Source organism: Ceratotherium simum, chromosome 25 (genome assembly GCF_057802395.1).
Source record: "Ceratotherium simum simum isolate JZ-2026a chromosome 25, ASM5780239v1, whole genome shotgun sequence".
Classification (NCBI taxonomy): domain Eukaryota; kingdom Metazoa; phylum Chordata; class Mammalia; order Perissodactyla; family Rhinocerotidae; genus Ceratotherium; species Ceratotherium simum.
In genome coordinates, this window is record NC_141924.1 from 26,016,184 (window position 1) to 26,037,529 (window position 21,346).

At 36.8% G+C, this 21,346-nt stretch overlaps 1 protein-coding gene across 6 annotated transcripts in view; it reads right to left on the reverse strand.

The window, feature by feature from the left end:
- CFAP54 (cilia and flagella associated protein 54) overlaps positions 1–21,346 on the reverse strand; it is a 289,887-nt gene that overhangs the window by 192,887 nt on the left and 75,654 nt on the right. For all 6 annotated transcript variants that reach the window (XM_087449073.1, XM_087449072.1, XM_014780106.2 and 3 more), the window contains exons 21-26: positions 19,098–19,190; positions 18,656–18,841; positions 11,201–11,337; positions 7,301–7,448; positions 5,357–5,512; positions 398–520 (exon numbers count right to left, since the gene is read on the reverse strand). In XM_087449073.1, coding sequence (XP_087305199.1) covers positions 398–520; positions 5,357–5,512; positions 7,301–7,448; positions 11,201–11,337; positions 18,656–18,841; positions 19,098–19,190 — 843 coding nt within the window. The remainder of the gene's footprint in view (positions 1–397; positions 521–5,356; positions 5,513–7,300; positions 7,449–11,200; positions 11,338–18,655; positions 18,842–19,097; positions 19,191–21,346) is intronic.

Sequence of the window (21,346 nt, forward strand, 5' to 3'; positions counted from 1 at the left end):
TTAAGATGCTTCAGGTCTGCCTGCAGGTTCCACTGAGGTCACAACCTGACAAGATGATATGCAGGTTGACTACAGTGTAATAAATATATAATTGATGTTTTAGGATTTTGAAACAAATTTGTTTTGTGTGACAATATATAATGCCTATAAAATGTACAAATGCTATCTCAAAATAACATTAAATGTTCCTTTGACAAGCACCACAATTTCATCAAAAAGTTCTACAACAGATTTCTATTCAGTAATATTTACACTTTCCATTTGCTTTTGATCTAAAAATGCTTTCAGGGTGCTATTTTTAAAAGTGTTCTAATTACTGTGATTAAAAGTAGCTTAACTTTTTAAATCATTATTGTTCCTAAATTTTATGACAATAGACAAAGAATGAGATAAATACCTTTGTTATGTAGAAGATACAACAAGCCATCATGTGCTGCACGCTTTCAAAACCCGCAATGTGTTTCTTTGACTGGTTGATATTTGGTAGTCCTTGCAAAACCACTACACACTTTATCAAAATCTAAAAATTAGAAGCACAATGGGTTTTGTTGAAAAAATATCATCCTTACTCATTATAAAATGTTCTACTCAAATCATGCAAGTTTTAAGCCATCAAATTTTATTATTATGAATAATTATTGATAAATTGCTTATCATGTATAAAGGAGTGTACTCTGAGATAAAATTGATATATTCAATTTTCAAATGAGTCCCCCACCTAAGGTCCTTGAAAACTAGGATAAAATAAGTACACAAATAACTATAAAACAAAGCACATTTTGATAAGTGCCATAAAAAACATAGGTAGAATGTTACATCAATACAAGAAACTAAAGATCACATCCAGGCTTAGGAAGACCTTGAAAAACCATATGGAGAAGGATGTACCATATTAACTATACAGTGATACCAGGTACTTGAAATAATAGTTTCCTTTACAATTGAAACCAAACGTTCATATCCCAGGAAATCAATTACTATCGGTATTCACTTCCCCTGCTCCTTGCGTCATATTACGTGATCCTGAATTTAATCAAGAGCTAGATGATTAAGTTTAGCTTTCAATTTTGTTGCACGGTTCTGAGCAATATTACCAGCAGGAAAGTAGAGCTGAGATTGCATCAATCTATTCATCATTCAGATTATCCCAAAGGACAAATTAATATACGGATGTTGGTCCTTCGGGGGCACATTAATTGCGTCAAGCCACCATTCTAACAATATTATTACTATTGTTACAGTACACTTATGAGTTTTTTTAATGCTTCTTTAATTCCTCCCCTCCATGATCACCCTCTCCCACCCTACCACACCATATCCCCAAATCATGTTAACAACCTAATTGTTTTGTAGCTTTCCCCAGCCTCAAATAATCATATATAGACAATCATATATCATACCTATAGACAAATGCATAAACGTACATAAAAGGAGAGTTAGTTATGTTATAAAATGGGATTTATACACACATTTCTTGACTGTGCATTTTCTCCTTCAACCATGTCTCATGAAAAAAACCCTCCAAGTCTACAGGTATAACTTTAATTCATTATTTCTTCTTTTTTTTTTTTTTTTTTGGTGAGGAAGATTGGCCAATCCTCCTCTTTTTTGCTTGAGGAAGATTGTCCCTGAGCTAACGTCTGTGTCAGTCTTCCTCTATTTCATATGTGGGATGCTGCCACAGCGTGGCCTGATGAGCAGCATGTAGGTCTGTGCCGAGGATCCGAACCCACGAACCCCAGGCTGCTGAAGCGGAGTACGTGAACTTAACCACTACACCACCGGGCCAGCCCTAATTCATTATTTCTAATGGCTGAATAATATTATTTAGTGTGGATCAACCATAATTTATTCAGCCGTTTCTAGAATATCCATGTTGCACAATTTTACAGTTAATTTTACAGTCTGTCAGTACTGGCCATCCTCCTGTTACTGCACTTTCTCTTTGTCTCCAGTCTTTTTGCCACTGCCAAGAACGCCACAGTAAACACCCTTGCCCATTTGCCCACTATGAGTGGTAACTGAGGCATCAGCCTTGAAATGATACCCAGTGAGGATGAGGCACCATCCTCCAGGACACAGTATAGCCTCTAAACCAATGAACCTTATGTGGTACTCTGTCCCCAATAGGTAGAACACATGGATCCAGGAACCAAGAGGTGAAATTAGGAGTAACATCTTACCAACTGGTGATTTTTTTCAATATGATAAATTACTAATAGAGGGATTGCTGTGTCAAGTAAACGTATTTTTAATCTTATCAAAATTTTATTCTATGGGATAAATTACTAGTAGAGGGATTGCTGTGTCAGGAATATTTGTTTTTAATTTTAATTAAAATTAGATTTAATTTAACTAAAATTAGGATTGCTTTACCAAAATCCAAAGCCTATAACAATTCACATTTCCCCCATCAATGAATGAGAATGCCTTCACCCCACATCCTCACCAGCAATAGGAGTTAACAGATCTTTTCAGTTCTGCTAGTGATATTACATTGTTCATTTAATGTGAATTTCTATGGATATTCAGAGTTTGAGCATCTTTCTTATATTTCTTGGCCACTTGGATTTGCTCTCCTGTAAACTGTCTACTCTTATCCTGTGCCCACTTTTTTTATTAAGTTATTGTCAATTTGTAAGACTTTTTGTTATATATATTTATTTTCATCAGTGTTAGATATTTTTTCCAAATCTATAACTTTTCTACTATCTTTGGTATGGTCCTTTTTGTCACACATAGGTTGCCATAAATATAGTCAAATACGTCTCATCTTTCTTGTTATTTCTTTTTTTCTTTTTTTTGTGAGGAAGATCAGCCCTGTGCTACCATCTGCCAATCCTCCTCTTTTTTTTAGCTGAGGAAGACTGGCCCTGGGCTAACATCTGTGCCCATCTTCCTCCACTTTATATGGGACGCCGCCACAGCATGGCTTGTCAAGCAGTGTGCACCCGGGATCCAAACCGGCGAACCCCGGGCCACCGCAGTGGAGCACGTGCACTTAACCCCTTGTGCCACCGGACCGGCCCATCTTGTTATTTCTAAGAGTGCTGTCTTGGTTTGAAAGGGCTTTCCCAACCCTGGACTGCACATGTAATCTCCTGGGATTTTTTTTCCTAAAATGTTTTGCTTCATTTTACATTTAAGTCTTTAATACACCTGGACTTTTTATGTATGGTACAAAATAGGGGTCAAACTCTACTCTCTTTCAGGTAAACATCCAGTTTTTTTGTCACCATTTATTAAAAATATCCATTCTCTTCCCACTGATTAGAATGCCAATTCTGTAATAAATTACGTTCTCATACATACTGAGGCCTATTTCTGGAATCTCCCCTCTGTTCCACTCATCTTTTCCTATTCCAAACAACACAATTTAATTAGAAACTCCTTTCCTGACACTTTTTCTCATAGCTATAACATCCTGAATCAGTGGGACCCTAGAGGATGACAGTGGACTATCCTGAACTTAACCAACTGAGCATCAATTACAGCTGCTGTTCCCAATGTAGTATCTTTGCTAGAGCACATTAAAAGTATTCATTGATATGGTTAATGTTTTCTTTTTTATCTTATTGGATAGAAATAATATCCTTTTGGGGAGAAGTTCCCATGCACACTGGGCAGACAAGAGCATACATGTAGAGTCTTGCCCCCAGGACAGTGATAGCTCTCCATCTCTGACATCATATTTTATGAAAAGATGTGAACTTTCTGGACATTTCTCAAGACAAAACATTGGACCACTATATCAATAACATCATGTTAATTAGACCTAATGAGCAAGAAAATGCAAGTACATTGAAGACCTTGGTAAGATGCATGTCCTCCAGAGGGTAGAAATAAACCCTATGAAGAGTCAGGGGCCTGACACATTAATGAAAAATCTGGGACATGCTGAGACACCCTCTCCAAAGTAGGTCTAACATCTGGCCTCTCATCTCTAAGAAGAACGGACAATGCCAGGTAGGCACCTTTAGGTTCTGGAGGAAGCATATTCCACATTTGGGAATACTGCTCCAATCCATTTATAAGTGACATGGAAGGCTACCAACTATGAGTCTAGATTTTGGATTTTGGAAGCAGATCTCTTCAGTAGCCGAACTACTGGATGTGGGGAATGCGGGAGAAGGAGGCATGTCTATACTCCAGAATAGCCACCCCAGGGTGAATGTTTGTTAAGTTACTTAAGCTCTCTGGTTAGTTTCCTCAAAAGTGAATTAAAAATTTTTATACTTTGTATGAGTTTATTCTTATCTTCTTGGTTCTCAAAATCTGAGTTGAGGATGATGATGATGACGACGACGACAATGACAATGATGGTCAAGATGATAACTTTCTGTAAGTATCAGCAGTAAAATTGTACTTCTCTCATTACTTCCCTGTGGTAGGCAGAATTCTAAGATAGTCCCCAAGATTCCTCCCGCTGATGTACAAGCCCTGCATAATCCCTTCTCTTTGAGTATGGGTAGGACCTGTGAATGTGATAGGATCGTCCCTCTCATGACTACATTACATTATATAAGACTCCTCATGCATATTAGAAGAGACGCTCCTGCTGGCCTTAAAGAAGCAAACTGCCATGTCGTGGAGGAGGCCGCGTGGCGGGGAATCAATCGGTAGTCAGCCTGTAGGAGCTAATGTCCTCCTATCACACAACCACAAGGAAATAAATTCTCTCACCAACCAGTGAGCTTGGAAGAGGACCCCAAGCCTCCAATGAGATCACAGTTCTAGCCAACGCTTTGATTTCAGCCTAATGAGACCCTGAGCAGAAGACCCAGCCAATCTGTATCCAGCCTCCTGACCCACAGAAACTATGAGGTAGTAAATGGATGTTGTTGTAAGCCACTAAGTTTATGGTGATCTTTTAGGAAAGATAGACGACTAATATAATCCCTGCAGCCAGTTCTCACTTAAACCCTTTTTCCATAAATTCCAACTCCTCCATCACCAAGACATCGAGTATTTTTTCTTGAGTCATCCACCAGTTTTTCCCCAGATGATAACTTTAACAACATGTTTTGAATAAATGTTACTCTTTCTAACATCATAAGAATATAAAAATTGAAAGACTTAGGAAAAAAACTAGAAAAGCAGATTGCCAATATTTAAATATGGACAGCAACGGGGCTGAATATTTTCAGAGAAACACACTTTAAGTCCTTATTTATGGTTCCCCAGAAATATAATTCAAATTATTAAAATGTTTTTCAGTTAACTCACAAAATTTCATAATACTTGTTCTTGACCTATTTGTGCTTTATAAGAGACACATTGCTTTTTCTTTTCCAAAATGCATTGTTGGGTTGCCTTTGTAAAAATACTCTTACTTGGGGGGAAAAAACACCCTTACCTGTACGACAGGTACCAAAACAATATTGTGATAGATTATAGGAGCAAGGAGGCCATAACATTGAGTCACAGCTTGAAGAGCATAACTGGAATCATTCAGGTAGTTGCTAAGTTCCAATGCCACTAATACTCTCTCACATTCCTTTAGTCTAGCAATCTGTAAAGAAACAGGTATTATTAATCAAAGTGAACATCAGGTGCTTAGTCAATGTGTCTCTAAGGAGAAGAAAGGATGAGAAATGTGATCCTTGTGACTTAACAACGACAAGAATGTTAGTATGAAGAAAATCTAAATTCAGGAACAACTCTGACTCCCCAGTAATGCTACATATGGATAACACAATCTTAGAATTAAACTTGAGAATGTTTTGTAAAACAATAAAAATACTACTAGTAACAGAAAAGAAACCAATCTTTTTTAATTGGTAAAATAAAATCTTGGCTGTATTTTAATCTTAGAAAAAATCTAGCTTTTTCAAAAACATAAATTATAACAAGTAAGAATTAAAGTATAATGTCTCTGTAACATTGCTCCTACTTGGTTAACAGAGTCTCATTTCCCTTATGGATTTGTGAGAAAATGGTAAATTTTCAGTAGAGCGAACTAATCTTCTGTTATACTTCTGCTACTTAAATAAAAATAATAGCAAAATGTCAAGTTTAGATTTTTGTGATTAAATGCCACTTAAAAAAAAAATAGGAATCCTCATTTCCCTTTCCTGGGGAAAGATTTCATTATTTTTCTATAACTACATACATTACATACAAAGAAAACTGTATGAGTGGCAATCAGAAATTTCCATACGTCAAGTTATTACTAGAATGATAGTCTAGCATTTCGGAATTCATTGAAGCACTTAAAGATCGTCTTTATTTCCAGACTGGACACTGAAAGAAGAAACTGAACGCAAGGTAGTAGGAACAGACTGACGGTAGTGAGTGCTCCAGCTCTACGAGACTGTGAACCTGTCTTGGGCAAAGGGTCATGTTTTTTTGACTTTCACATCCACAGAAAGTGGCACAGTCTCATGTAACAATTTATTGGTTAACTAATTAATGAATAAATGGATGGGGAGGAAAAAGCAATGTAAAAAAAAAAGCATGTGGGAAAAGCCTCCATATATCTAAGGTGAGTAAAGAAGGAAAGAGAAAGAAAAGTGAACCTCAATCCAGAATGAAAACAATAGCATAGGATTGTTATTAAAAGCATTTTTTAAATTTATTTTGTATTTATTATTTAAATTTAATTTTTAGTTTTTATTTTTGTTAATTTTTAATTTTATTTTTATTTTATTTACTTTTATTTATTTTATTATTAAAAGTTATTAAAAGCAAGAACATCATAAAGTTGCATATACACATAGAGCAATGTTTATAACCACCCTAAGCATGTATCAGTAGGAGATAGGTTAAATTCCTGCCTCTGTACAGGAATGTAATATTAAAATTAAAAAGAATTTGGCAGATTGATATGTACCAGCATGAAAATATGCCCAAGATAAATTATAAAAAGTGTTAAATAGGAAAGTTGCAGAACAGCAAGTATATCATGATCCCATTTTTGTAAAAAAAATAATAATAACAATAACAGATTTGTGTGTGCATATCTTTAAAAATTCGAGACATCATGTGAAAACAAAATCATAGTATTCTTAGGGACAATAGGATTACAATGGGTTTCACTTTACACATTATACATTTTTGAATATTTGAAATGTATCCTACTTTTGTACAGGGAAAAAAGATAAATTGAAAAAAATAAAAATATATATGAACTCAGGCTGTGAAACCTACATGGAATATCAAATAAACCTGCACAATCACGACATGGCCTCTCAGTCCATTCACCAGCCAGGATATGCAATCCCAAAAGAACATGAACTTGAAACATCAGGAAACAAATAAAAGGAAATTGGCACATTTTCAGTCATTTTAATTCACTTACTTGCTGGGAGGGGAAAATCTCATTGCCTTTAATATTATCACAGAAAAGATTTTCTTCTTTAATTTTAATGTCACTTGTTACAAAAATATTTCTAAGAAAAAGGTATAAGAGGATTGAAGAAGTCTCTGCCAAAATATTTGAATGTAATCTGCAAAGGAAAGTAAATGATGTTATAGGTATAAATATAAAATGATTTAGCAGGTAAATGCGCCTTTTTAGACTGATTTGTTCTTAATATTTACACAATGATCCCAAGATAGCAGCAAAGATTTGTGGAGCATCTTCTCTCGTACAGCTATTTAAAGTAAAATTAAAGACTATCCTTAAAATTAACGACTAAGGAAACTAAGCTGCTGACATATTACGTCATAGGTACGTAAATATAACTGTTGGCAAAATCTTCTAGTTCTAATATATAAAGTTCTTTTTTATCAATATAATGAAATCACCATAGATAATCAGAAGCTTGGAAAATAGTCCTAAAATTTCAATTAATGAACTTTCTGAAAATGAGTCATTTATAGCAAAATCGGCCATGATTAAAGAGAAAGAGAGGCAGAGACAGAGGCAGAGAGAGAAGCAGAGTCTTAACAACTGTTGCATTATTTCTAACTATCTTTTCTAAATTGCAGTCAACAGTGCCCCATTGGCAAAACTGTGAAATCTGCAGTCTTCCATCTTTGTTTCCAATACAGTCATGCCCCACATAACGATGTTTTGGAAAATGACAGGCCACGTATACGACAGTGGTCCCATAAGATTAGTACCACATAGCCTAGCTGTGTAGTAGGCTATACCATCTAGGTTTGTGTAAGTCTACTCTATGATGTTTGCACAACGAAATTGCCTAATGACACATTTCTCAGAACATATCCCCGCTGTGAAGCGATGCATGACTGTATTCCCTTCCCTGCCCTTAGCCTTGGTGGCAAACCCTCCCTTCTAAGCTTCAGGTCCATCTACTGTCCACATCTCCTATCCCTAGAAAACAGAAAAGGATCGACATCAGTAATTCACACTTGAAGATTATCTGTTTCACCACCATATTACACTCTGAAATTATTTTTGCCAGGAGAATTTTAGTTCTCCTGCTCCTGCAACCATACTAAACTCTCTTTGTCCTCAGGATGACCGTCACTACCTTGACACGTGCAATGAGTCCAGGCTATTGCCTCCTCCTGGCTCCATTTCCTTCCCTATCCAGCTCAGACTCTAGTCAGTCATTCCAACAGTGACCTTTCCAGCATTTTAGATGCTGCACCCCTTATTTCATGCAATAATCAATTTGCCTGACCTTGCACAGATGTCACTGTCCAATGAATTCTCCTCATTCTTTTTTTCATTCAAACTAGCATTTGCTGAACACCTACTAAGGACAGGACACTATTCTGGGCCCTGGGATATAAAGATGAATCGAATGTGGCCCTTAGCCACAAGTAAATGGGCCCTACTACAAATTCATGTTATGTGACATCAACTTAGTCATTAGTACTTCTCAGCAACACTTCTGTTTATCCCTAATGTCTCCTTGTTCACATTCCCCACAGCAAATGTTCTAAACCCCCTGTTCTCCACCTCGTGTGCTCTTATATCCTCCTAGTTCTACCACCATAGTGCCATTATCATGTGAATTTTCTTGTATCCTCAGTCTTTCTCTCTCCACTGTCTCCCTTCTCTCCACTCTCTAAAATTCTTTCCTTAAGCCTGCCTTCCCCCTCAAGTTTCTGCCCACTTTCCCCTTCTCTTTACCACCAAACTTCACATGAGTGATCTTTGCTTGTTACAATTCCCCATTTTCACTTATTCCTTAGCCAATTGCAAAAGGTTTCTGGCTCATCACACCACAAAAAACTCACCAATGGCCTCCTAATTGCCAACTCTAAAAGCCTCTTCTTAGTTTTCACCCTACCCAACCTCTCTGTAGCATTTTATTGAGCAACTGCTCTGCCCGACTTTGCACTAGCATTTAATACTGTTGACCAGTCCCTCCAGGGTGAAACCCTCACTTCCTTTGGCAATGCACTTCCCCAGACTTTCACCTCTTGGACTGCTCCTTTTCTATAGTGTAAGACCTGACAGTTGGGTTTTCTCTTTTTTGTAATGCAAATGCATGACTTAAGCTTTGATTCCTGAGGCACCCACTTAGAAGAGGCATCCGCTTCAAAGATGGCTATCTCAAATAAACACGTAGCCAGCAACACAACTAGATAAAAAGCCAGGTCACCACCCCCACTGAGGCCCCTTTGTTTCAGAGATCTTGGTTGATTTTGATAACTGACCATTTGGGCCACTTGTTTTTCTCTTCCCATACTTTAAATTCCTGCTCCTATGTTTTAAATTCATCAATAAAGAGTGAGTCCTCAAAACCTTAGACCCCCACCCTTGACCCCAATAAAAGCAGACCCCTGGCCCATGCACGATCTGTCTCTGGCTCTCTCTACCTGCAACCTCTCTGTGTGACCCCAGGTGTGCTATGTAATTTCCAAGTCCTGTAAGTAATAAACCTTTCTCTTTTCAAAGTTTCCTGATTGTTACTGCTGAAGGACTTCTTACAGTCATAATAAGAACCACAAGGGCTGGTCCAGCCACAACACTGGTTATTGATAGGTTGAGACCAGCACAAAACATTTTCAATATCCTTCCTTGGTTCCATCTGCCGTTTCTGCCTTTTAAATGTAAGCAATGCCCAGGGTTCAATTCCAGCTTCTATCTTTTCTGCTAAACAGTCATTCTCTGGGAGAGATCAGTCATTGTCAAAATTTCAATGATGACTTCAGTGGGCAATTTCCAAATCTGTATCTCTAGCCTTGACCTCTCTCCTCGATGCCAACACTAAATATTCAGCTACCTCCTGGACATCTCATATCCACAAAGGCATCCTGCTGGAAAACTAAACTCAAAATATCTCCAGTCAAATTCATTATCTTCCTCCAAAAACTTGTTCCACCTCTCACATTCCCTTAGTAAATGTCTCAGGCTTCCCAGCCAGAAAACACTGGAAATCCCAGTCGACTTGCATTACTTCTGCTCCCTTATCCTCACAAGTCACATAAAATCTTCCGAGTCCTGTCTCTTCCACCTCTGAAATGCCTTTCAAATCCATCCCACCTAACATCTAGCATCCTTGTACATGGTAAATGCTAAGTCCACATTTGTTTAATTGAATAGATTATACCTTTATGTGAACAAGCATTATCAATGCCTTGCCTCAACCAGCATGTGCATTTTAAGCTCATTGCCTTTGATTGAGGAGTGAAGGGTTTTGTCTTCTTATTAAAGGAATTTCAGGCATTAACAAGCAGGTAAAGGAGATTGTTGTTGTTTTTGAACTTGTTGTTGAGGCAGCCTAAAATCACACCAATACTCACTTGTGAGGCTGCTCTTAAACTTTGTTCTTCTAAGGAAAAAGGGCAGTAAAACAGAGTGGCCTGTGGTTTTATATGGCTTCTATGAGATTATTTGCAGTTGCTTATGATCTAATCCTGGGAGCCTCTTCAGTCAGAGGAAAAGCCTTCCTACCCTAACAGTCCACCTATTAGACCATAACCTTAACCCCAACCTAGCCTTTCTCTGTTACAAAAGTTCTCCACACATATTTGTGTTTTCTAGTATAACTGACATTACCTTGGTCAATATTTAGTATTTTTTTTCCATAACCTTCATTACCTTAAATTCAGAATGCATCTATATGCCTCTGGTGTTTTTTCTGACTCCAGCAAAGAAGTTTCTAACAAGGACTTGAGACCTTGGAACATATACGTTTATTAAAATACTTATTAGAAATAGTTTTACGTCGACTATCTTAACATGAAATAGAAAATAAACTAACTCTAGGCTTCACATCCAACATCCATATTTTCAATAAGCAAATAAATATTTTAAAAGAATATTTCTAATTACCTTCTCTGTGTAACAGTCATCATATTGCTTGAACAAATAACCGATTGTTCATCAGGACGTGGTGGAGCCACAAAATAATCCCAAACTGGTGAGAAAACTTTCTTAGCCAACTCATAGTTACCAATCTGATAGGCAACCTACAACACAAAGGACATTATCATCTGCGATATTTTTCTTTGTGAAATGTGTATTTTAAGCAAGAATTCTGATGAGGTCCTATCACACACCAATTTCATAGACAGTTGTTCACGTTTGCTGTTCCGTTCTGTGGTGCCACGGTAAGGTAACGACGGCCACTGGCGAGGGAGACAGACACATTTTGAAATCTCTTTTACTTCTAAATTGCATGGAAATTTGAAACTCTGCAAGGATGTTTCAAATTCTCATAAGCAAAACAAAGATCACATCTGAGCCAAATTAATTTCATTTCCATCTATCTCGGCAGTACGCTCCATTTATTATAGACACTGTTTTAATGAACAATCTGTTCCAAGAGAAACAATCAGATTTCCCAAACCCAAAATACGAAATATACTTCATTCTCTTCTGGTTCTGACTGACACTTCCAAAGCTTTTGTGCAACAAAGAGTTCACAGCTAAAAAGAGTGAAGAATAAAATAGAGATGCTTCCAAGAAGCCATGATATGTTTTAAGTTTAATACATTCAATGTTAGGCAAAATAACTGATTTCACTGGTACAACCTAGAAGCTCAGGAGGAAAAAAAATCATTGACTTACCTATTTGTTTTGGTAGAATATATTTCTTTAAAAGTATTTCTAAAAATCATTCTATTCAAATATGTTTAACAATATGAAATCTCACCACGAGAGTTATATGCTACTTCAAATCCTTAATGGAAGCAGGTAGGATATAAAGAATAAATAAATTCATTAAATTAAGTATATAAATGACATGTTGCTAGAATATATTTCACCCAAGGGAATAATTTATAGGGCCAGAACTTTTTAAATCTGCCCAGTCAGTACTCATAATCAACCAACCAGTAAACTTTATGAAGTTTGTACTGTGTGTTAAGCACTGTAAGGAGAAATTCTTCAAAGCTTAAAATGATCTCGTGCTCCATGAAACTGTAATCAAGTTACAGACATAAAATACATGAAATCACAGAAAAACTAAAAAGAACAACATAATAATTGTGGAGGCTTAGAAAAGGAGAAAAGGAGACTTCAAGGAGGAATCAGAGCTTGAGTTGAACCCTAAGGCAGGGATAAGATTCAGATGGGCACAGTTTAGACAGAATCTGGAAAAGGTTCAGTAGTGGAAATCACCATAGCGCATTCAGGAGAGAGTAGAAAGACAGGTCAGAATTTGCAGAAAAACAGGCGATGTGATTGGACAGGTAAAGTGGGACATGATTTCAGAAGGCCTGGAAAATCAGGTGGAGGTGTTTAAAGAAGTACCGACCGGAACAAGCACTCTATGTGCATAGTTGTGTTGACTCTTCATTACAGCTCTATGAAGTGAGCTCTATTACCATCCCGAGCTTTCAGAAGAGGAAACTGGGGCATTGAGAAGTTGAATAATTTGTACAGAGCCTGATATTCAGTAAAAATAGTAGAGCCAAGGCTTAAATGGTAGATGAGGTCCCTTCTCTGGGCCGGATTGGTCAAATGAAGGAGTTGGATGAAGTGGTCACTAAAACACCATATAATTCAAAGATTTACCATGGAAAATAATGACAGACGGTGTGTAAGAGAGTTGGAGAAACTATAATTAAATATTCTTTCCTTTTAAAATAATGCTATTTATTCAGTTAGTGGACATCACGAAACAAGAAAAGATGCGATGATAAAACTAAGGTTTACAGAGGAATACCATGATATCAGCAGGTTCAAAGACGGCTAACTGGTAGTGACATATAGAATAGATTTTAGACGGGGTGAGGTTAAAATGAGAAAGAAGGACTAAAAGACTAATGAAATTACTAAGTACAGTAGAGACGTCCTCCTTGATACATAACCTTCACTTGGCTTCTAGAACTCCACACTCTGGGGGTTTTTTTCCATATTCCTTTTCAGTTGCCTGTGCAAGCTCCTCCTCTTTTCCCCAACCTCTCCACATTGGCAAGCCCCAGGGCTCAGTCTTTGGACCTCTCCTCTCTTCTGTCTGCATTCACTTCCTTGGTGATATCATCCAGTCCCACAGCTTTGATTGTCACATGACTACACTCAAATCCCTCTCCAGCCCAGACCTCTCTCCCAAACTCCAGACTCATACATCTAACTGACTACTCAACAATTCTCTCTGAATATCTAATAAATACCTTACTTCATCATCCTCCAAACCGAATTTCTGATCTCCCCCTGCCCCAAATCTACACCACCCATAGCCTTCCCCAACTCAGTCGATGTCAAGTCTACCCATCCAGTTAGTCAGCTAAGTACATTTGAGTCATCTTTTATTTTTCTCTTTACATGATTTCCATCGGGAACTCTTGTTAACTCCTTCTTTAAAAATCCAGAATCTGACCATTTCTCACCATACAACTATTATCACACTGGCCAAGCCACCTCCACCTGCCATTGAATTACAGCAATAGATAGGTCCCTCTGCTTCCACACTTGCCCTCTTGTGGTCTGTTCCCAACACAGCAGCCAGGGTGGGCCTTTGAAAATAGAAGTCATATTATGTCACCCCACTACTCAAAACTCATTTCACTCAAGGTAAAAGCCAAAGTTCGTACAATGGCCTAGAAGTTTTTTCATGATCTGCTCCCCCACCCACCCACTCACCTTTTACCTCTCTGACCAATCTTTTTACTCTTCCTGGGTCCCTCTGCTCCAACCAGACTGGCCCCCTTGCTGTTTATCAAACAAACCAGGTGCACTTCTGGTACACCTTAGGGCTCTCGCTCCTTCTGGGGAATGCTCTTCCTCCAGAGAACCACTCCCTTACCTCCTTCAAGCCTCTGCTCAAATCTCACCTTCTAGATGACGCCTTCCCTGATCACCCTACTTAATACTGTAATCTACCTTCCATTCCCCCACTGCACATTTCTAATTCCTCTCACCATACTCTACATTTCTTTCCATAGACCTTATCTTCTAATATACTAGATAATTTACTTGTTTACTATGGTCATTGTTTATGACCTATCTCCTACTACGGCATTTTGTTCACTTTGCTTAGAACAGTGGTTCTCAAAGTAGGGTCCTTGGACCATCAGCATCAGTATCACCTAGGAACTTGTTAGAAATGCAAAATTCCAGGCCCAACCCCAGACCTAGTGAATCATAAACTCTGGCATTAGGACCCAGCAATCTGCTTCACCAGCACTCCAGATTATTCTGATGCATGCTTAAGGTTTAGAATCACTAGCCTGGAACAATGCCTGGCACAGAGTAAGCACTCAATAACAATGCATTGAATGAATTTAAAAATCCTCTTTTCCTGATAATTTCCCTCCACCCACAGAAGACGACACCCAGTAGTTATACTATAAGATGGTTGACTGGCCCAGAGTTAGTATCTGACCCAAGCTGGTGTTCTATAGCTGCTCCCCCACCCCCACTCCCACCCCCACCCTCACCCCGCAAAGATGGACCCCCCCCCGACAAAGTGTGGTTTTGATGTTGAGGCTGATGACGCTACACACACCAGGAGAATTGGGGGAAAGTTTATTACTCACACAAGGGACTCACAGGGAGAGTTGAGGGGGCACAAGCAGGTCTGGGCTGGCTTGGGCAAAGCAGAAGGAATGGGTTGGGCCTTGATTAGTGGCTGGGGGGTGGGAGTGGGGAAAGTTCCTGCCAGCTGGGAGATTTAAAATTTCTGTTGGCACCAAAGGAGAAGGTGAGCTCACAGACCTCCCTGTCAGCCTGCCTAGATGTGGGGCCAAAGGAAAAAAGAGTGAGATTTAAAAACAAGTCAGTGGTCAAACATCAAAAATGAGGTCAGACTCTTTATTACATTTGGTGGGCCAATCAGAGTCTCTTTCCCAGGAATTTAGAATCAAGATTAGGAGCCGGCTAGCTGGTCTCTGTTTATAGCTGAAATTGAGGGATATATAAAAATTCAGGAACTGACATTTTTCCTGCAGAGATGGAGAAGGAAAGAAAGTCAACCTTTAGAGAGAAAAAAAGAAAGCAGATGTATAGAGAGAACAAAGATGTGAGACCTAGAGCCGCCTGGACTCCGCAGCCTTCTCAGGACCTGGCTACATCCCCCAAGCCAGGCTGGTTCCCTTTCCTGTAATCAGAGTCTTAACTGAAACCATAAGTCAAAACTATCTAAACCAGGGTTATTGTTATGGTAATGAGATTGATAACAAAGACAGTTCAAAGGAAGAAGAGATGACATCTAGAATAGAACTTGACACAAAACAGACAATGATAAATAATTCATCAATAAATAGATGAGTAGAGAGTGTAGTAATATTCAGCTAGAGGATGAGAGGGAAAAGAAGACTTGAAACTTCTTAAATAGCTTTAAAAATGAGGATGACTATCTTTTACCTGGTAGCTTTATGTATATTTTTTTTAATTTGAATGATCATAGACAAAACACAGAGATTATTAATTAGTTTCTATTAATTAGTTTCAATGAATTCATATAAGTGGAAAAAAATGTATGAACTTCATTCTCCTGCCACCATTGTGATTACTGACAAAGCACTCATGTCCCGGCATCAAACTCTACTGCCGATACTGTAATCAGGACCTGCTGAACACCACCAACCCAGGCAGAAAATAGATGAGAGATGTGGGCTCCAGAAGAACCTGGCACAGGAACATATGACTTCCTTGGAACCTAGACGGAGCAGCAGAGAGTCACGAGCTGGTTCAAGTGTCAGGCTTACCGTCTGCTACCCAAATAACCTTGGGTAAATCACTTAACCTGAGACACCCTTTCTGAAATAAAATGGGATCGGCAGAGGAAGAATTAAATTAATCTCAGTTTCCTCAACTATAAAATGAAAGTAATACTACTACTCCACTGAGTTATTGTAATAAATGAAATAATGAATTTTAAAATGCCTGGCACACAGTAGTTTTTTTAATTAATGATATTCCCCATTTCCTTTTCTCAGCAAGCCATTGTGCCCATTCACTCTTTGATTTAGTAGTTCAATAATCCAGCAGTACATGGCATTTGGTCATATATCCATTTTACAGATAGGGAACTTGAAACCAAGCAATTTGCCTAAAATCCTAAAATCTTGCTCATAGATTTCTAATTTTCTCATTTTGTATCACATTATCTAGTCATTCCTGACTTAAAGGGGAAGAACAAAAAGAAATGAGGCTATAAAGAGGGGGAAATTGAAAAACATCCATGGAAAATATATCATTCATAAAGGTTCCTCAAAAAATTTTTCAGATAGCCTAAATTAATAACTTTCTACATTAAGGGAAAACCTAGTGAAGATTCACCTGACTTTATTAATGTCTACAGAATAATATTGAGCAAAAGTACAACCTAAAATCCCAAGCCAAGTTTATCATACGCATTTAGTGAAACATCTCTGTATCTTACTATAAAATATTTACAATATTTTTTAAAGAACAGAAATATCCTGAAACTAAAAACTAGCCATTCTCATGAAAAATAGATTGCAATACCAAAAGAAAGGTACATTTTCTTGCTAGAACTTAAAAGCTTAAACTTCAACAGTTGTAAATTAAGGAAGTTTTAAGTGAGAAAATTCTGCTTTAGTCACTTAACATTATGAGAGGGAATGCTCATACACTGTCATAAATGAACTACAGGACTGCAAATAGAGTATCAATAAAGGAAAACAGGCCATTGCTTTATGACACTTCTCATTAGCCCAGCAATATAGCTTAGACTTAGTTTTATTAACTTTCAATGAAAGTTCTGCCAAATGAAGCCCAAAAGTCAAACCACTCCCCAGAGAAAAATTAGGCCTAGATGAAATATTCGGCTCCTCACTTTGAAATAACTCCATCACTGCAAATTAGGGAATATATTAGATTCCAAAGAAATAAAAACATCAGAAAACCATGAGCCAATATGACATGCTAAATCAATGGTAGACAAATCCTAGCAATTCTCTCAATTTAATTTTCTTTGAAAAATATGATAATATAAAATACCGCTAAGAGCTTAGCTTATAATACTAATCAACTATTAAGAGAAAAAAATAGCACAATAGAAATGTGATAAAATTTAGAATAGTCATCAACTCTACAGACAAGAATAGGCTTAAAATTAGATGCTTGAAACTTAGGTCAATGAGTCACTCTTTCTAGTGTCCTACTCACTGGTGACACGTTTTAAGTCAAGCAATCATTTCAGCAAAAATGTTAATTCATGAGTATATCCATAACTAAAAACAATAATAGTATTTATTAAGTGCCTACTGTATGATAAGTGCTATGGGTAAACATCTGACATTCATGATTGCATTTAACACTCATAACACCTCTGGGAGGTAGCTACTATTATTATTCTCACTTCACAGATGAAACTTACTTGCCTGATATCACATGGCTACTGTGAGGAGCTAGAACTTGAACTCAGGTCCGTCTGTCTTTATTAATGCAGAAATTTCACGTCTATAAATTTATCCCAAAAAAGTAATCATGGATACAGACAAAGATTTATATACAAAGATACGCATTACAGTTTTGCTTATAATAGCAAAAGACTGGAAAGTATCTAAATGCCCAACAATGAAGAATTACTAAATAAACTATGGTCTATCTATGAAATGCAATACCATGCAGCCGTTAAAAATTATGTTTTGGAAGAATACTTAATGGAATGGAAAAAAAGTCAATTATATATTAAATGAAAATATCAGCATTTAATATAATATATAATATGATTAAAATTATATATTATAAATAAATTCATACACATACATGTATGTATGTATATATATATAAATATGCGTGTGTGTATATATAAATGTATACACACACATACACAAATGAAAGGATATCTCTGGATCAGCGTTTCTCAACGTTAGCACTATTGACATTTTGGGCTGGATAATTCTTTGTTATGACAGGCTGTCCTTTGCACTGTAGGATGCTTATCAGCATCCCTGGCCTCTACCCACTCGATGCCGGTAGCACCCCTCTGGTTACGACAACAAAAAACGTCTCCAGACATTGACAAATGTCACTGGGGGCCAAAATTACCCCAGATTAAGAATGGATGACAGAATAGAATAGGATAACAGATAACATTTATTTTCTTCTTTTTGCATTTTAGTATTTTCCAAATTTCTAAAATTAATATATGTTACATTTGTAATCCAGAAAAAAAATGTAATTGTAAAAAGCAAGCTCACTAATAAGAGAGGGAAGGATTCCTATTTTATGAGACTAAGCTGCAATAATGGAAAATACGTATTGCAGGAGCTTTAGAATATCTGCTGTGATTTTTTTTTCCACCAGAGATTACTTAGTAACTGCTTAACAGAAAAAAACATAGAGGAAAAAATTAGCAGAAATCTCTTCTACCTGCATCAAGAACATCCGAGCAGTAACAGCAGAAAGAGGCGGATAAACCAGAATCGGTTTAGTTGTCTCCCCAACAGCATCACCAACAAGCTTCCCATTAGAGGAATAAGCAGCAATTGCAAAGACGTATTTTTCATTGGTTTCTAAACCTTTCACTTCAAAAATGCTTTTACCATCAGCCGGTATCTATTAACAAAAACATATTTCAAATTATGTATGGAAAGTTAAAGGAATGGGACTTTAAAAATATAATTAAGTAAACTTTATATGTAAAAAAATAAAACTTTTTTCATTTACTTTTGGATTTTAGTTATGATTCAAATTAAAATTAGAGAAAGTCACTAAAATAATGACTTCAAAAGGAGGAAAAACATTCAATTGTCATTAATGAGACTTTTAGTAAGATTTCCTGACATTTAGAGGATTTTTAAGTTTGACGCACCGCTTCTCCTGAGTTTGGGAGATGATTATTGTTTAGTCTTACTTTTCTGTAGCTCCCTTCTGCTTTGCAACCCAAAATGCAGTACCAGGAGACCTGCAGAGGAGAGAGACAAGCCCATCATCTGTAGTCTATTTAACAAGGCACTCAATTTCTTTTATCATGATGTAGCAAAAGAAATACTTTTCTAAGTAAATATGTAAGTATTCTAGTTTTAAAGCATGAAATCTAAGTTTACAAATAGGTTTAATTTCCAAAAAATAAAGACAAATATAGGGCTCATTTATCTGGGACTACCAAGACTAAAATATTATTCATTATTGATTCTTTCAACTACCATTAACTGAGCAGTTCCTGTGTGCTGTTGTTAGAAAATTTACACGTACTTTCTAAAATATGCAACATCCCTATGAGATGGGATTATTGTTGTCATTTTGCTTGAGAGGAAATGGAGATGCAGAAATGTTCAATAACTTGCCCAAGATCAGAGAGTGGCAGAGAGTGACTCTGAAGGTGACTTAATCTTGATGAAAAAAAAAAAGATCAACATTGAAACGATTTTCATATTTTATTTAATAATTTATGACAAAAAAAGCAAGTGGAAAAAGAAGCAAAATACTAAATTGTAGCATTTAAAATAAAATGTAAAAATACATACGAAAAAGCCTGAAAGAAAATGTTCCTAGAGAAGAATAGTGGTAGAGTTTGGATGGTCAAATGGCAAGATTATGGGCAATTTTTTTCTCTAGTTTATAACTTTTCTGAAACATGATATTCCATTGATAATTCTTAAATATAGACATAAACCAAAAGCAAATGCAAATTCCACAAAAATAACCAAATTTAAACTTCATTAAATGGTTAGACAATGGTCTTTTTGCCAACATGTCAAAATAATGGAGATTCCTTCTTGGAATGAACTATTCTCACTGCAGAGAAAAGGGAGCGAGTTGATAACTAGGGAATAGCACTATGAAGAAGCGATACTGTCCAGGGGTTGGGGCTGGGGGGTTGTCATCATTGTGGCACTCCCTTTTCTCCAGAGGCTCTACCTCACAACATCTCAACTCCTAAATTAGAAGGGGAGCTGAAAAGAAGGAAAAATGGAATTGTCTCTAAGAAGCAACTGCCTCTTACAGCTTAGCCTGTGATTTCTTCCTCCAGATCAACAGAAAACTTCTAATCGTGTCTTGTCTGCACAAGTAGTTAGTTCTTAACCCTGACTGTGCAGCAGAATCACTTTCTAAAATACTGTTTGCACAGAATCAACTACTTTTTAAATTACATATACCCAAGTCAGCCTAGCCTTAATGAATTAGAATTTCTGGTGCAATTGTCCAAACCTTTGTGTCTTCAAAGAAAATTTGGAATTTTCAAGTAATTAAGGAGCACTAGACAAAGACAAGAGAACCCCAAGGATATAGAGAGCGTTGAAGGAACCTGGAAGCTGGAGGCCAGGGGAAAAAAAATCATATGAGTCTCAGAAAAAATTTAGAAACTAACTTTCCTTGACTTTCTATGCAAAAAGAGTACAAATTTTCGTAGAGAAAAAAAGGGGCAGAAAGACTGTATTATATGACTTAGATCATTATTGCTCTAAGTTAAGATCTATATATAAACTAGAATTTGAAGGGTAAAAATTCTCTCTAAAAGCATTTTTACTAGCAGACTTTATATTTTTATTTGGTTCCACAGAAGAAAATATCTTAGTTTGTTTAACTATAAGACGCAATGTGTAATTAGAACATACATAAGAGTGAAGACACGATGAAAAAATCACCACTAACTTTAGAACTGAAAGTTTATAACATCAGCATTTTCAACTATTAAAACAGATTTTAATGAAACAAATGCCTTAACAAGAGATTTTGATAAAACAAAAGATGGCTGAACGCTCAAACCTGAAAACTTATTTAAGCCCATAGCACCATCTGGTGTTGATGAGTAGGTAAACGAAGGTAATAATTTCCTGGAGCACACAACTCCACTAAGGTCTAATATAGACAAACCTCACGTAATGTGCTAAAGGACAAGTGCGACAACTATAGGTGAAACATGAGACCCATGCCTTCCTATTTCTATTCCCTTTATTTCTATGAAACAAAACTAGTCACTAAATTGAAATACATAAAACATAAGATTTGAATTAAACAAGACAAAACATTTGAATAAAAACAAAAACTCTTGGTCAATCATCCAGTCTTAGTTCTGTACTGAATTTCCAAAATTGGTGAATCCTTATTCTTAAACAG